Source organism: Vitis vinifera, chromosome 8, assembly GCF_030704535.1.
Source record: "Vitis vinifera cultivar Pinot Noir 40024 chromosome 8, ASM3070453v1".
In the NCBI taxonomy this organism is placed as follows: domain Eukaryota; kingdom Viridiplantae; phylum Streptophyta; class Magnoliopsida; order Vitales; family Vitaceae; genus Vitis; species Vitis vinifera.
In genome coordinates, this window is record NC_081812.1 from 2112097 (window position 1) to 2129519 (window position 17423).

The 17423-nt window shown below is 35.9% G+C and overlaps 1 protein-coding gene across 1 annotated transcript in view; it reads right to left on the reverse strand.

Moving 5' to 3' along the window:
* LOC100265580 (protein RRP6-like 2) overlaps positions 1-17423 on the reverse strand; it is a 49511-nt gene that overhangs the window by 8995 nt on the left and 23093 nt on the right. The window contains exons 7-11 of the mRNA XM_002269517.5: positions 10376-10481; positions 4701-4783; positions 4520-4565; positions 2193-2280; positions 1933-2102 (exon numbers count right to left, since the gene is read on the reverse strand). Coding sequence (XP_002269553.2) covers positions 1933-2102; positions 2193-2280; positions 4520-4565; positions 4701-4783; positions 10376-10481 — 493 coding nt within the window. The remainder of the gene's footprint in view (positions 1-1932; positions 2103-2192; positions 2281-4519; positions 4566-4700; positions 4784-10375; positions 10482-17423) is intronic.

Consider the following 17423-nt stretch of genomic DNA (forward strand, 5'->3'; position numbering starts at 1 on the left):
TAATATTATATTGATAAAGAACTAAAAAAAATGAAAAGATTTGAAATCAGAGAAAAGAAGCTTGGACTACCTTCAAACCAACCCTACAAGTAGTTTTGTGACTCAAGATTACACTTTCACTTAAAATTCTTCCATTAATAATAGATTCTTTGTTCTGATTTAAAAAAAAATACATATTCTTTGTTTGGAAATGATTTTTCACTTTTATAAGTAATTACAAAATTAGAAGATTTTTGTTATATCATGTTGAGAAAATGATATACACATTGTTGTCAAAAGCTAATTAATGGATGATTCAACACATTCAATCCAATATAATAATGTTTCATGTAAACCCCACATATCATCAATAGGGTCTACAAATGATAAATAATATATATTATACCATCAAGTATAATAAGTTTTTTACATTTAGAAAAATTAAAATTTGAATCTTCAAAAAAGAAAAAGAAAAAAAGATTTTAATGTAAAAGGCACTTATTATAAATAAATCACAAAAAGAACATATAAAATGCAATATATATGAATATATGATGTGATATGATATGACAAAGTTTTCATACAAAACATCACAATATATTCTGTATCTAATGTGTATCTGAGTTACTATCCAACAGACCATAAACAATATGTACGAAAAAAATCAGACATGATAAATCTTTACAGGTTTAAATAAAATAAACAAATCTTTTTTCATAAAATGATCATTACATTATTATGTATAAGGTACTTAAACATTACAAAGAAATGACAAATAGAAACGAGAAAATGATCCGACATGGAAAAACTGCATACCTACTATCAAAAGAGAGCATTGAATATTTAAACTTAGGTATAGTTTTTTCTCCCAACGAATGCCAAGGAGGTGTTATTTGAATAAAAGATATGTTATTAAGATGATACAAATGTCAAGGATGATGATGAATGAAGAATAAAATATTCTGCTAGGCACATTAATTTCCTTCTTAGAGGGGAATGATAATGAACTTGAAAAGTTAGAGAACTCTGAACAGGAAACATAACACCTTTATGTCAATGGTGCATACAAATACATAGCCACACTTATATATACTCATAATTTCATTTTTTTGTTATATTGATTGGCCCTTATAGGAAATAATAAAAATTGATATAACAATATTTATTAGCAGCCTAGTACAGAGTTAGAACTTGAAATTGTATTCAAAAGTAAAAAGGTTAACTTAATGGAATAACATATTTTGTTAAAATGATTTAATTAGAGGTCTACACTGTATAGTTATAGATTTCTTCATTCATTGTCATAATGTGTGCTTCATATACATACACACACACATAGACACAATATATACGGAAAAAAACTGTCGCATAAATTTATGAGTTAACTATGAGTACACTATTTTGTTCTATTACTATATTTAGATCTTCTTTAAAAGCATCTTTGACGTTCTACATGTGGAGGTATGAATTTTATGAACATGACATACTTGTTCTGCATGAATCTTAGTTTGCAATTTGACAAGCCTTGTTTATCTATTGAAATATCTTTAAAAATTCTTAAATTCATATGGAAAGATATTTGTTTATTCAATAACAATGTTGATATTTGAAACTTTAGGAACATTATTTGATGGTAGATTGTCCTTTGTTTGTTATGCTGCAAAGTTTATGCATAATAAGCCTAGGATCCACAGAGATTGCATTTTTACATTTGAGAGGTAGAAATTGATAAATAGTTCATTGATAGTATTTTCACTTTTTTATTTGAATGTTTCACCTGAAATGGAAATTTATAATAAGATTTATAACTTGATTCATTTTTAAATTTTATTGTGAGTTAAGAAACAGTGCAGAAAGCCATACAACATTTATTAGGGAAAGATTAACAGAGAAATCTCAACTCTAGATCAATTATATATTGTTATCATCAAATCATGTCCATGGAGGTCTTACTGTTCCAATGTGACCCTCCTTCAGATGTTGAGCAGCAGCTTCAAATGCAGCAGCATTTAGGATAGAATGCCTTATGATGCTAACAACAGGACCAAGATTGCGCTCAACATAAGGGTGCTTTGATTTCAGCAATCGTCGTAACTTGCTGGTTGTGACAGGCATCTGTTTGGCTTTTTAATTTAAAAAGTGAAAGTAGCATAAAAGTTCAGTATGAACAAAAGAAGTAAAATGAAAAATTGATTAACTGGCACAAGCAATACCGATTTCAAGAAGAGTTTTGTTGGGCAATATATAACCAGTACTTTCATCCTCAGCACGAGCAACCACATCTCGCCATTCAAAAAGGCCCTGAAATTCATTTAGCTGGGTAAAAATATGGAATCAAAATAGACAATTATAAGTCTATAACCAAGGAAGTTGCAAAGAGAAAAAGAAATAAGTCCTTTATAATTTGATTATGTCAAAACACTACATCTACTAATAGCTTTTTCCATAAATTTTTATATATGGAATAGAAGCATCTATCCAACAGCTTTTTCCATTAATGTTTATATATGGAACAGGAGATTCCATGTGAAATGATAATCAGTGGCTCCCCAGGTACTATCATGTCAATCAAGCAGTAAATAGCACAAGCAGATAGGATATCTTCTATAGACGAAGTTACAAATATTATTATCAGACTGATGGGACACTTGAGAACATATGAGTTGTTAGGTAGCTTTTGAGGCACAACAAAAAAGTTTGCTTTGGTTGTCAATAATGCTCATTAGACTAGATCCATAAGTAGCTGTAGACTCTTAATTTATAACATGGCTGTCCCTGGGAGTTTGAGGGCTGCCCTTTGACCTATAGTTCTTGTATTTGTCAGTGGATCAAGAGGAAGAGGAATCCTGAAGCTAATTTTTTTCCACATATTTTATTTCCAATGGGGGGTCTTAATTAATAAGATGGCTGCCCTCAAGAAGTTGAGGCCTGCCCTCCACCCTATAGTTGTATGTTTTTTAGCTTATAAAGAGGGAGATGAATCCTGCAGTGAATTGTTTTTCTATATTGTACTTGTGAGAGGGAAAAGGAATTTTGTTTAGCATCTAGAAGGGAGATAAATCCTGCAGCTAATCTTTTTCTACATATTATACTTCTGAGAGGGAATCTCAATTAATAAGATGCAGTCCTTGGGAGTTAAATTCTGTCTTTCTTTTTTATAAGAAACAAACACATTTTCATTGAAAATGAAGGTACAAAAGAAGGATGAGAAATCCTTCCCTATGATACAAAACCTGATCAAAATGGAGGAAAAGTAATGTTCCCCAAAGGTCAAGGTTTATCCTTCTAACGAGTGTTTTAGAAGGCTATTGAGGCTTAAGCCTCACCCAGTTGAGGCTCACAGCCTTGAGGCTATTGAATCTTAATCCCCAAATATTCAAATTTAATGGGTTTAGGACTTTTTATACATATTTTATAAAATGTTTAAGCCTCATCGTTCAATGGCTTTAATGAATTACGATCTTGTGAAGTTTTGGTATAAATTTATAAGTTGTCTAGGGTTCAAGAATAGGGTTAAGAGTGTACATAGATTATCATTGAACATGATAGGATTTGTTGATTGGTTTAGCTCCAAGTAAGGAGAAGGGAGCTTTTTTCCTTTCTTTTTTACTTACCTACTCATGCCTATTGTATACATCGAGTGTACTTTAATGCACCCTTTTCTTAGGTGTTGTTTTAATATACATCTAACTTTTCCTATTAAAAAAATTTACTAGAGTTAAACCTTTTATAAATTAATAGCTTAATTAGTTACCAATTAATCCTTTAAATGGAGATAGAATAAAGAGATTGGGAAGAAGAAATAAAAGAGTTGTTGGTCATTATACTGGTTGAACTCATATAATTAATCTCATATCATTGATATTAAGGAAGAAATACAACTATAATTAATGGATGAAGAAGAATAATGCATAGACATTAACATTGATGTGGAGGACACTATAGCAATTAGATATGATTATGATTTCTTAGATGATCCTTACTAGTGATAGCAATGGTGGTATCAAAGATTATTTGATAAAGCTATGAGAAAGTTGGATTTAAGAAGAAAGAAAGAGGAACTAAATTAGAAACCATAAACAATGATAAACAATTAATTTCGTTTATTATGAATCATATGGTTCTCTTACTGTTCATTTTTTATGTAATTTTATTAATATTTTTAAGTTTTTTTAGATGTTTTCTTTTCATTTTTATTATTTATTGATTTATTTTTGTTTAAGTTGAGGGTTACACCTTGTTCCGCCTTGAGGCTTATACCTCACCTCATCTGGGAAAAACGCCTCAAAACCCCCTTTAGCCTTAAACATTGCCTTCAACATATACTTCTTGTACTTTGAGCACACAAAAAGTGAGATGAATCTGGCAGCTAATTTTTTTTTTTTTTTTTTGCATATTGTAATTCTGAAAGGGAGGGAAATCCTGCTGCTAATTTGTTTCTACATATTATACTTCTGTGAGGGTGGGATAGAGGATATTGTAATCCATTGTGTGTATGTGTGTGTGTGGGAGAGAGGGAGAGAGAGAGAGAGAGAGGTACTGCAACTATAGCAAGCTGCTGAGCATTGAAATGAGCCCCCTGCAATCTGTCATGCAAATAAAGAAATGTATGATTAATAAATAAAAAAACTAAATGGAAGGAAAAAGAAGGAAAAATTCATAAAGGTTGTCAAGTTCATGTAGGTAAAAGCATCATAAAAGAAGATGATGAGCAAACAAACCCATATGTATAGAGATATGAACTATCAGTTAAAAGCTCCTTCTCATAAAGCTGCATGCAAATATCAAAACTGCGTTTGTACACCTGCAAGAAAGAAGCAATTTCAACAGTGTAAAATAGTAAAAGAACAAAACTAATGCCCAGGTAAGATTAGCTCATTCATATTAGCATGATCATCTACCCAAATGGATGGAAGTAACCATAAGTATGATTCTCAGTTCGCAATAAATTGGAACATTTTCCAAGATAAACAACAGTAAATTGCCCTAGTGAAGCTAAAATACATCTGACTTGAAAAACTCCTTATCCAATACATATAACAGATCTAAACCATTTTGAGATACTTAAATACACTCCAAAAAATATTGTTCGATTACTTTGGGGTTATGGCACATGATATTCTCACAAGCTGGGATGGTGTGGGTTCAATCAGGCAATATTCACGATATGATGGTTATTTCTTTCATGTGTTTTGGGAACTCTACTAGAGGCAAGACTCTTTGGAAGATTGTTTGTCTCACTTTGTTGTGGATTGTGTGGATAGAGAGGAATTCTAGGATTCTTTAGGATACTTAGAAGAAGCTTGAGATGATGTGGGACTTGCTTCATTTCTATGTTTCTTTTTGGGCCTACTGAACTGACGTTTTTAAACCTTTCCATTGAGTGTAATTCAGCATAGTTGGCTTCCAGTATGTACATCTTAGGGTTGGGCCTACATGGTGAGGTTCCCACATGAGCTTCAAGAGATGTTATACATGTATAGGTTTTTTTTGTTCCTTTTGTACAGTCATTGTAAAGCAGAGGTTTATTGAGTCTTTTGATCAGGTTCGTATAAATCCTTCTCATGCTTTTCTTCACTTTAATAAATACATTTTTTGTTTCTGATTAAAAAAAAATACACTCCAGAAAATGACAAGTCATGTTAATTCCTATGTCAATTCCTCTGAAAGGTTTTCCACGCTATTTCCAAAAATTAAATTTGCAATAAAAGAAAATAGATCTCTGAGACTATTCTAACTCAACAGCTCAGTGAAGCTATGACCCCAATAAGTTGGCATCCACATCATGAATCCTTTTTTTTCCATTTGGCTCACCCAGGGCCACATCATCCCTTAAATCATATTCCATCATGTAAGTTTCAGTCTCATTTTTTTTGGCCTTCCAATCTCCTTGTAGTATCTTCAACGAGATGAAATCACTCCTCACCAGTGCATTAATTGGTCTTTGTTACATATGATCAAACCATATAAAATTTTTTTTTTTGTTTTGATAAGTAAAGAGAAGTATATTAAAATGAAAGAGGAAACACCAAGCTAGTGTCCTCTAGGTATACAAAGAGTATACAAAAGCAGCCCCTCGACTCTAAACCAAGGAAGCGAGCCAAAAGCCTAGCCACTCAATAAAGCTAACCAGAGACCGCGGGCTCAAAACTATAAACATCCTCACCCATGACCACAAATTACATACAAAAGAATGTTTCAACCTTTGGATTGACAACACCTCATTTCCAAAAGCCAACGAATTTCTTTCCTTCCAAACTGACCAAAATATACATAAGGGGGCCATTTGCCACGCCTTTTTACTGATTTTCCCCACAAACGCTCCATGCCACCCCAAGAGAGTATCCTTAACTGTACCAGAGAGAACCCACTCCACACCAAAGAGAGAAAAAAGAAGATTCCACAATGTCCTCGTCATAACACAATGGAGTAAAAGATGATCCACCGTTTCTGCTTCAACAAGACAAAGAAAACACCTATTTGCCAAAGAATAACCCCTCCTCTGAAGTTGGTCTAGAGTTAAGATTTTGCCCCAAGATGCTTCCCACGCGAAAAAAGCTACCTTTGGCGGCACACTCGCTTTCCAAATACCAACATAAGGGAACATAGCTGAACCACCAGGCTCCAAAATAGAGTAAAGCGACTTGACTGAGAAAACACCACTTTTAGATGTTGTCCACACCATCTTATCCTCGTTCTCCCTTTGCACCCTGAAAGCTTGGATTTTAAGCATAAACTGTTACATCATCTCAATTTCCCAATCATTAAGCGCCCTTGAGAACAAAGGGGTCCAACCATCCCCTACACCATCTGGGTTCCACACTTCCGATACCCACGCGTCTTTAGCCTGAGAAATGGCAAAAAGGGAGGGGAAGGATTCGTAGAGAGGCTCATCTCCGCACCACTTATCCTTCCAGAATCTCATTCTCCGACCATTGCCCACACGGAAGGCTAAATTGTTATACATACCCAACCACTCCTTTCTAATAGCTTTCCAAAGCCCTACACCATGTCTCCCTCTTTCGGCCCGAGTACACCAACCCCCCTCCTCTACACCATATTTGTGACTGATCACTTTCTTCCACAGCACCTCTCTTTCAGTGGCAAAACGCCAATTCCACTTACCTAAGAGAGCTTTATTCATCAACGCTAAGTTTCTTACCCCCAAACCACCTTTCTTCTTTTCCAAGCAAACCAGATTCCACCTAACCAGATGAGGCCTCTGATCAAGAGCACCTCCCCCCCACAGGAAGTCCCTCTGAATCTTCTCCAACCGCATCCTTACTTTTCTGGGCAAAAGGAAAAGAGACATGAAGTAAACCGGAAAACTGGAAAGAGTGCTCCGAATAAGGGTGAGTCTTCCCCCCTTGGAAATATACTGTCTCTTCCACATAGCCAACCTTTTCCTAAACCTCTCTTCAACACAATCCCATACCACCTCTGATTTGAAAGGTGCCCCCAAAGGCAAACCCAAATACCTGGATGGCAGACCCCCCACCTTACAACCCAACTCCAGAGCCAAATCCTCTATATCAGTCACCCTCCCCACCGGAATAAGCTCACTCTTCTCCAAGTTAACTTTCAAACCTGAGCAAGCCTCAAACCACATGAGAAGCCAACTTAGATACGTCAACTGATCCTGGGACTCCTCACAAAACACCAAGGTGTCGTCCGCAAAGAGCAAATGGGATATCAGAATCCCTTCTCCGCCCCTACCTCTAATCCTCCATCCAGATAAAAAGCCCCCACTGATGGCCCTTCTCATTAAGCAACTAAACACCTCCATAGCTATCACGAACAGGTAAGGGGATAGGGGGTCACCTTGCCTCAAACCCCTTGAGCTTTGGAAGAATCCGGAAGGAGAGCCATTTATCAGAACGGAGTATCTAACAGTTGAGATACACCACTCTATCCACATAATCCATCTCTCCCCAAATCCCATTTGCTTTAACAAAGTCAACAAGAACTTCCAGCCAACATGATCAAAAGCCTTCTCTATATCCAATTTGCACATTACGCCCCCTTGATTGCTTTTCAATCTGGAGTCCACAGCCTCATTAGCAATCAAAACTGCATCAAGAATTTGTCTACCCTCCACAAAGGCATTTTGGGGTTCCGAAATCACTTTTCCCATAACCTTCTTGATTCTATTTGCCAACACCTTGGCCAACAACTTGTAGAGGCTTCCCACAAGGCTAATCGGTCTAAAATCTTTCAAATCTTCTGCCCCTCCCTTCTTAGGGACTAAAACCAAGAAGGTTGCATTTTGGGATTTTACAAATCTGCCCCTTTCATGGAATTCTCTAAAAAATCCCATAATTTCAAACTTCACCACATCCCACCCATAAAGCCAGAACGCCATTGTAAAGCCATCCGGCCCCGGGGCTTTGTCTTTGCCTAGGTCCGTAAGAGCTGCTAACACCTCTTCTTCCACGAAAGGGATCTCCAACCCCTCAGCCTCACTGATATCTAACCTCATAAAAGAGATCCCGTCAACACTAGGACGCCACCCCTCTTCCTCCTGGTACAGCTCTTGAAACGCCCCCACCACACTGTTTCTTAAGTTATTTTCCTCTGAATGCCAACAACCATTAACTTTCAACTTGGACAGCCAGTTTCTTCTACAATGAGCATTCGCCATCCTATGAAAGAATTTGGTATTATTATCCCCCTCCTTCAACCACAACACCCTAGACTTCTGTCTCCAGAAAATCTCTTCTTTTATCACCCAAGACTTGTAGGCCTCCCTTGCTCCATTTCTTGCTTCACAATCTTCCATATTTAAAACATCATATTTCTCCTTTTCATCCCAGTACTCAACTTGCTTAAGAGCTTCACCCTTTTTAGCCTCAACTAACCCAAACTCCTCCTTATTCCAAATCTTCAAAATATTTTTAAGGGCCCTCAATTTAGCATCTAAAATGTAGCTGGCTGACCCAGTAAACTTTAAACTCCCCCACCACGTCTTCAACTTGTCTTTAAAACCCTCCTCCTCCAACCACATGTTCTCAAATCTGAAAGGGGAAGGACCCCTCTTCAAACCTCCACCTTCCAAGAGAATGGGGAAGTGATCCGAGACAGGTCTCGGGAGAATGCCCTGTACAGCACCATTGAACATGTTATCCCAATTATCCGTCACTAAGAACCTATCCAGCCTAGACTGGACCCGGTTATTCAAACCCCCTCTCCAAGTAAAAATAACTTTCCCTCATTGTGTCCTAACAGATTCCACTTTATCTTTCATGAATGCTTTCTTTTAGTCTCATTCTACCTGTTCAGAACAATCAAACTCTATAACAGATCCAGTCAAAAGAGTTATGAAAAAGGGGGGATAAAAAAAGAATCCTTGGTTTCATAAGCAACAAAATAAATCCTAACAAATTAGCAGAATGACCATAATTACCAATCCAAAATAACCGAAACTGTATGGAGAATGGTGTTTCACTTCAAGGAACAAATGATTGGGTGATCTAAACGCATTTGGGAAACAATTGCCCAACAAATTAGCAGAAGCATCATTTGCCTAGATGCCAGTGTTCAGTAAAAGTTGGGTTTCGAAACCATGATATTCAAAGGGCTATATGAAATGAGGGTTCTGAAATGACCCCAAAGGGAAAGCCATGTTGTCAAAGATTGGAAACTTGAATAAAACAGAAGTAAGAAATAACACTAGAACCTGCAGATATGAGAAAGGATGAGGGAACTCTGATGGAAAAGATGTTCCAATGCCATACAAGTTAACTGTCTTTAACATTATTCAAGCCTCAAGCAGACAAAGGTAGAGGCTAACTGACGTATTATTAAATAAGAGCCAAAATGGAAGTAGAAAACACAGGAATAATAAAGAAGAAAGAAGAACAAATTAAAACGCATAAAACTTTAATCCATAAACAGTTGTCATAATTCACAACAATGACAAGCTCATGAACAGAAATATCCACAATTGCTATCATTAATTGAACCCACTTATGAAAGTACCTCATTATAAGCAAAACAATTATGTTATCACGTTTAGGCAATTAACAGAGTTGTAACGTACATAATACAGTTCTTGCCATAATACGTAACATCATAGTCATGCAATATCATTAGCCAGATTAACTCAGCTAAAAACAAGATGTGCAGTTCTATCACACAAGCCTATGCTACTGCTAAATTATAGTCATAAAAACACTCACTGGATGAAACAAATGGCTATATACAATTATGAAATCCCAAAAAAAAAAAAGAAATAAAAAAAAGCAGGGGAAAATTAAAATGAAAAAGAAATGTTAATAAAGCATAATACAGCTGGTTCCACTAGATAACAAGAGCAAAGAATCTGTATGTAACTATATCTCTAATTTGAAGGAAGGATGACACTGTTTGTATACAAATATGGTTTTAAGGATTATACCTCAAGTAAAAGAGCATTAGAATTCTCCAGCTCAGCCATTGAGAGCAATTGGGTTCTCATTAAATCATATATATGCAGTAAATAGTGTGTATCTTCCCTAGCATATCTGTCATCATAAAAAATAAAAGAATTTGATGAGATCAGAGGATCAAGGTGCAACAACATAATAGTCATGAGACAACAAAGAATTCATGAAGAAAGAAAACTAACATAAATTATGAACAATAAACAAAGCAAGTTCAGTGATGAACTCGAGGATTACTTACCGTGAGATAAATGCAAGGCCACAAAAAGAATCATGAAAAGTAAGCACACTCAACATTGGAACTAGGACTAGTGATGCACTTAAGGCTTCATTGAGCTCACTATTGGGGAATAGCTTATTTTAGGGTTAACCCATCAATGATGAAGCGGTAGGATGGCAAGAGGGTGCTTAAGGGGAGAGTGAAGCAATTGAAGGGAACAGAGATGAAACTGGCACAGTAGTTACATGGACCACAAAGAGCAGTACAAACTGTCTTTCAAGTCTCCAACTTCCTTGGTTTGAAGAACAATGAGGAGCTCTAACTATTTTTCAAGTCTCGGGCGCCTTTAGTCTAAAGAGTCATGTAACATTCTATATGAACTTTCAAGTTTTTGGGGTATTTTATTTGAGATTGAGAATAACCCAGACTTAGGATCTCCTTGGGAGTTTTCTGTTTCTCCAATGAATTCTCCAGACTTTAATGTTTTACCCAAAGTCTTCAAAAAGTCTCTCATTGGCTTTGCCGGTGCATGCCCTACTTATAAAAGGGGATGGATGTTTATCCTTACAGATATTGACCATTATATGGGAATATTTTAGATTCTTAGCAATTAATGAATAGCCAATATATGTAAATATAGATTATGTGTAACAACATATATGTCATCATATGATTCACCCATAGACTCCCCTCATAAGATTGAGGCAGGAAGATGGGTGTTCAATATGGATGAGATGTGCAACTGATTCAGTTGGCCCTTGCTCTAGATCCTTGAACTATTCCACTTTGATCAAGGCAGTGGTGTGGCATTACCTGGATGAGAAATCAGCTGAGTCTAGGACACCTTAATACTTCCTGAACCCTACCACAGTCCCAAAAGCATTAAGCATCAACATGCATAAGGATAAATAAGGGGTGCATCCTCAAGGGGATACAATCTTTGATCTAAGGCTTAAGCCTATAATCTTAGAGCATGAAGTGTGCTCCAATAAGAGTGGCATCTATAGAGGTACAGTAATGCCTATAGGATGGTATCATTGTACACCTTGATATACTTTGTATGTAAGGTTACCTTGATAAGGTAACATTCTTAACAAACATTAGCAAAGCCATCACCGATGCTTTCATGCTCCAAGTACAATGACTTCAGTGAGACATCTTAGGTAGGGAGCCATCATCCAAACCTCCCATGGATGAGAGTGGGTGGGTCTCATCTCAATTACCCTTGCTTTGCAAACTTGCACCGTGTACTATTCTTATAACACATTCATTTTTCATGATATGGCGTGCTGGTTAGATTTCTTTTTTTATCAAAAACAAAGATAAATTTTTGTTAATAAAAGAAAGAGAGAAGGATGAGGAATCCTCCTCACAGAATACAAAACCTGATTAAAGTAAGAGTATACTCCTCTACACTACAAGGAGAACTAAAACATAGGCATACACAAAATAATTTAGGAATTGAAGTCAACTCCTCTCAATGTTATCCAACCCCTATGAATTACATACCGAAAGCCAACTTAGTTGAATAGCATTAAGTTGGACTCTCCTAAAAGCAACCAAACAAGAGGCCCAAAAGGAGGACTAGAAATGAAGTAGATCCCACAACGTCTCTTCTGCTCTCTATCTTTCCTCAAAAATCTTGACACTTCTTTTGCTACATAATCCAAAGAATAGTAAGGCAAACAATTTTCCAAAGAGTCTTCTCTTTCAATGAATTCCCCAATCCTCTAAAATAGAAAATCATCATATCTCTGTTACTCTTGGGCTGCACTGAAACCAAATTGGCTCAATTGAAGAGCTTATGCCAAAGCTCCAAAGTTAATAGACAATGTAGAAAAAGATGGTCAACCAATTTTCTACTTTTTTGGCATAAAATGCACCAATGAGGACTAAGAGATTTGTAAGGTCTTCTCGCCTGTAGCAAGTCGCTGGTATTGACCTTCTTGTGCACCACTAACCAAGCAAAGGCCTTGACCTTTGAAGGGGCTTTTGATTTTCAAACAAAATTGGCCTGAAAGAAAGGGATTGGATTTGAGGACTTGGACAAGACCAAAAAGAAAGGTTTTATTGAAAATAAGTCAAAGGAGGATAAAGAACATGCCCTTGAATTCACAGTGGTGGGAGACAAGCCCCTTCAAAGGTTAAAGCAAAGGCCTTAACCTTTGAAGGGGCTTTTGATTTTCAAATAAAATTAGCCAGAAAGAAAGGGATTGCATTTGAGGACTTGGACAAGACCAAAAATAAAGATTTTATTGAAAATAAGCCAGAGGAGGATAAAGAATATGCCCTTGAATTTACGGTGGTGGGAGACAAGCGCACTGAGGTGAGTGAAGAAATGAGTCTTTCAAGAGAATCAATTTTAATATTAGTGAGATTGTGGCGGAAGTTATTCCAAGTAGGCAAGAAGGAATTACAAGGACGGTTGAGATGGTGAGAATTTTCACTGAGATAACTCTATAAAGTTCTAAAAATTAAGAGAAAAAAAGGTTGACTTCTCCACCATAAGTCTTCCCAGAATAGGATTCTCTCCCATTCCCCACCACAAAGCAGATGTGTGGGACAAAAACTTTAAAGACTTGTGCAATAGTCTTCTAAGGACACCCATGTGACCATCTAACCAAAAAGTTGGTGTCCCATCCATTAGGATGTGTGTCATAAATGCTCGCAATAACCTAATACCAAAGACCACAACTTTACTTAGGAAACCTCCAAAGCCACTTCCCTAATAAAGCACTATTTCTCAAAGAAGTCATCCCTATTCTTAGACCTCTAAACTCCTTTGGCCTACATATCACTTCCTAACCAATAAGATGATCTTTCTTACCATCCCCAATCCCAAACCAAAGGAAGTCCCTTTGCATTTTCTCAATCTTTGAGGCTATTGATGTTGGGATCTTGAAAAGAGAGAAAATAACTAGGAATGTGAGACAAACATGACCAAATTAAGGTTATTCTCCCTCCTAAAAACAAAAAAGTCTTTTTCCACTCATCTAACCTCCTCGAGATTCTATCAATCATTGCAATCCAAAATCCTATTGTCTTTGAATTCCCTCCTAATGGGAACCCCAAATAGGAGAGAGGTCACTCTGAAACTCTACAATCAAGCATTGCAGCAAACTTAGATAACAACTCCTAGCTAACATTAATATTGGAGAGAGTGCTCTCCTCTAAATTTATTTTCAAACTTGAAAACTAGCCAAAAACCAAAAAAAAAAAAAAGCTTAAGGTTCTGCAAAATTTCCAGAGAAACTTCTGAGAAGAAAATGGTGTCATCTGCAAATTGTAAAAAATAAAATAAAATAAAATAAAATAAAAAAGGCACTAGTATTATCCCTATCAACAATGAAACCCTTAGTTAAACCACTTTCCTCCCTTTTCATCATCATCCTACTTAGGACATCCGCTACAATGGTATGAAGAAAAGGAAAAAGAGGATCTCTTTGTCTCAAGCCTCTAGTGTCCTTAACCCAACATTTGGCATTTCTATTAACTAGGACTGCAAAACTTGTAGAAAGAAGGCAACCCCTTATCCATGATCTCCATTTTGTGCTGAATCCTTTCCTTTCTAGAACATGATCCAAAAAACCTCAATTCACATGATTGTAAGCCTTTTCAAAATCAATTTGAAGACCGCCCCTTCCTCCTCCGACCTCCCTTTTTCATCCATCACTTCATTAGCTATTAACACTACATCCAAAATTTGTCTTCCTTTAACAAAAACTCCTTGAAATATATAGATTGTTTCATGGAGAACTCTACGTAATCGCCTTGATAAGAACTCAGCTATAATCTTATATAAACTTGTAACCAAGCTAATAAGTCTGAAATTTGAGATTTTGATTGATTAACTCATTTTTGGCATAAGAGCAATGAAAGCGGCATTGGCACTTCGATTTATTATATCCTTTTTTTTTATAAATAAAGACTTACATTAAAGAAAAAGAGCCACCATAGAAATGGCCCAAGGTATACAAGAAAACGAACCTCCCTTCACCACCAAGGCTTAACCAAAGGTGTATAGAAAGAACCTCAACAAGTACCCAACCATTCAAAAAAAAAAAAACCTACTAAAGTCAGGGGGCAATCATCTACAAAGAACTTAGACTCAAACCGTAGAAAGCAAACAAACTCCTTTTTCAACTTTTAGATAGAAAAAACCTCATTATTTAAAGCAATGTTGTTCCTAGCCCTCCACACCATCCAAACCAAACATAAAGGGCTTGCTTGCCAAATCTTCTTGCGCTTTTTACCCACAAAAGAACCATGCGAACCCAGCAAAATATCTTTGACCGACGAAAAAAGCACCCAAGGCACCCTAAAAATGTACAAAAATCAACTCTCATAAAACCCTTGTCATTTCACAATGGAGCAACAAATGATCGATAGATTCTTCATGTCCAAGGTACAAAAAACATCGATTTGCTAAAGACTAACCTCGTCTCTAAACTTGATCCAAGGCTAGAACTTTACCCCACACTATTTCCCAAGCAGAAAAACTAACTTTTGGCTGGACCCACGAAATCCAAGGTTATATCCTTGAATACATCCAAATTAGATATATCTTCATTTTAGTATTAAATGTGTTTTCAATATGCGTAATATTGTTTGTTTTATCATTTCTTAGAGTATTTACAACATTCAGATGGGTTTTGATCAAGTTTCCTTAAAATTGAGTTGTCATTATTCTATAAGGTTTTTATATTTTTCATCTTAATACTAATATAAATATATATTTGACTTGGATGCATTCAAGGATATAAAAAAATGATATATGTATAATTATTTTTTTGTTTAAGAATGTTTTATAATTTTTTTTACAAGTTTATTTATTTTTTATTTTATTTATTTAATTTTTGATAGGTAATCTTATTTACAAGTTTATGCTCCTCTTCTATTTAATTATTATACAAAATATTGATTAAGAAGATTATCATGATAATTTTTTTATTTTCAACAATTAGTAAAATGAAATTTAAAAAGAAGAATATTAATATTAATTTATTTACTAAAATTGTATATTAATATTCATTTTTTGCAAAGATATAAAGGTTTAGGAGACGCAAAAGTAAAGTTTATATAAATTATATGGTATGATATATGTATATATATATATATATATATATATATATATATATATATATTAATAAAGGCAAAATTGCCTTGGTGGTAGAGAGCCACCTTCCCATGCTAGAAGGCTTAAGTTTGAGCCCCTAGTCCCTCACTTCCATTAACCTTTATAAAGGCTTTTCCTTTAGATTTTAAAAAGGTGTTAGAGTGATGCTACTGATGTGGTGCAATATCAACACAAAAAACTGCAAGAATATTAATGACAAATAGGAAAAATCTAGAGAAATAGCAGTTTCCCTGTGGTTGAAATTCTGGCCCCATTTCGTTTCCGACCACACCGAATTCTGAAATTTAGGCAAAAGTAGCAGAAATTTTATTCCTTGATTCTGACCATCCAAGTTCATCACCATCCATCAATATGGGGGAAACTTAAAAAATAAGAACTAATATAGTAAAGAAAAATTTTCATTTTTTTTTTTTTTGATAGGAAACAATAAAGAGATACATTCATAGAAAAAAGAAGTACAAGAGAAGGATGAGGAATCCTCCCACCAAAGAAAATCTAAACTACAAGAATACAAAAACACGAATATACAATGTAAAGATAAACAAACTCTCTAGGTTAGACCAACCCATTGGAACTACACACTGCTAGCCAATCAAGTTGTAACACATTAAAGGGAATCCTCTTAAAAACCTTGGAACAAAAAGCCCAAAGAGAAGCTAGGAAATGAATAGAATCCCAAAGATTCTCTAAATTCCTTGCTTTATCTTCAAATATCCTCGCATTTCTTTCTGAAGAATTTCTGAACTCCTTTATTGATAATGAATCGGTACACACCATACACATATATATACACAAATGACTGAATAAGAAACAATCAATCTAGCTTAATTCTCTCCTAAAATTAGGAAACTAAATCATAAGGAAATATCCTAAATGATCTCTCCTTTTTTATTCCTAAATTAAAGTCCTAACTTTGGCATTATTTCAACACTCCCCCTCAAGCTGGAGAATATATATCATATAATCCCAGCTTGCAAGTTAAGTCTTCGAAGTTAGGCCTAGGTAAAGCTTTGGTGAGGATGTCTGCGGTTTGGTGCTTGGTAGGAACATAGTTTAATTTGACCGTCTCACTAGTCACCTTCTCTGTGATAAAGTGTCTGTCAATCTCAACATGCTTGGTCCTGTCATGATGCACGGGGTTCTTTGCTATGCTTATAGCTGCCTGATTATCACACATCATCAGAATTGGAGATGAACTCGTTTGTCCCAGTTCACTAAGAACCCTTTTTATCCAAATCCCTTCACAGATTCCCTGTGCAAGAGCTCTGTACTCAGCTTCTGCACTACTTCTGGCTACAACTGATTGCTTCTTACTCCTCCAGGTAACAAGATTTCCCCAGACAAAAGAACAATATCCGGAAGTGGACCGCCTGTCAATGATGTTTCCTGCCCAATCCGCATCTGAGTATACTTCAGTGTCACGGTTCTCTGTCTTTCTGAAGAATAGGCCTTTCCCTGGTGTCATTTTTAAATATCTAAGAATCCTGTAGACTGCTTCCATGTGTTCCTCAGTGGGGCTGTGCATGAATTGACTTACAGCACTCACTGCAAAGCCAATATCTGGCCGAGTGTGTGAGAGATAAATCAAGCGCCCGACAAGCCGCTGATATCTCCCCCTGTCTACCGGTTTACTTTCTTTCTCGATACCAAGTTTCTTCTGACTATC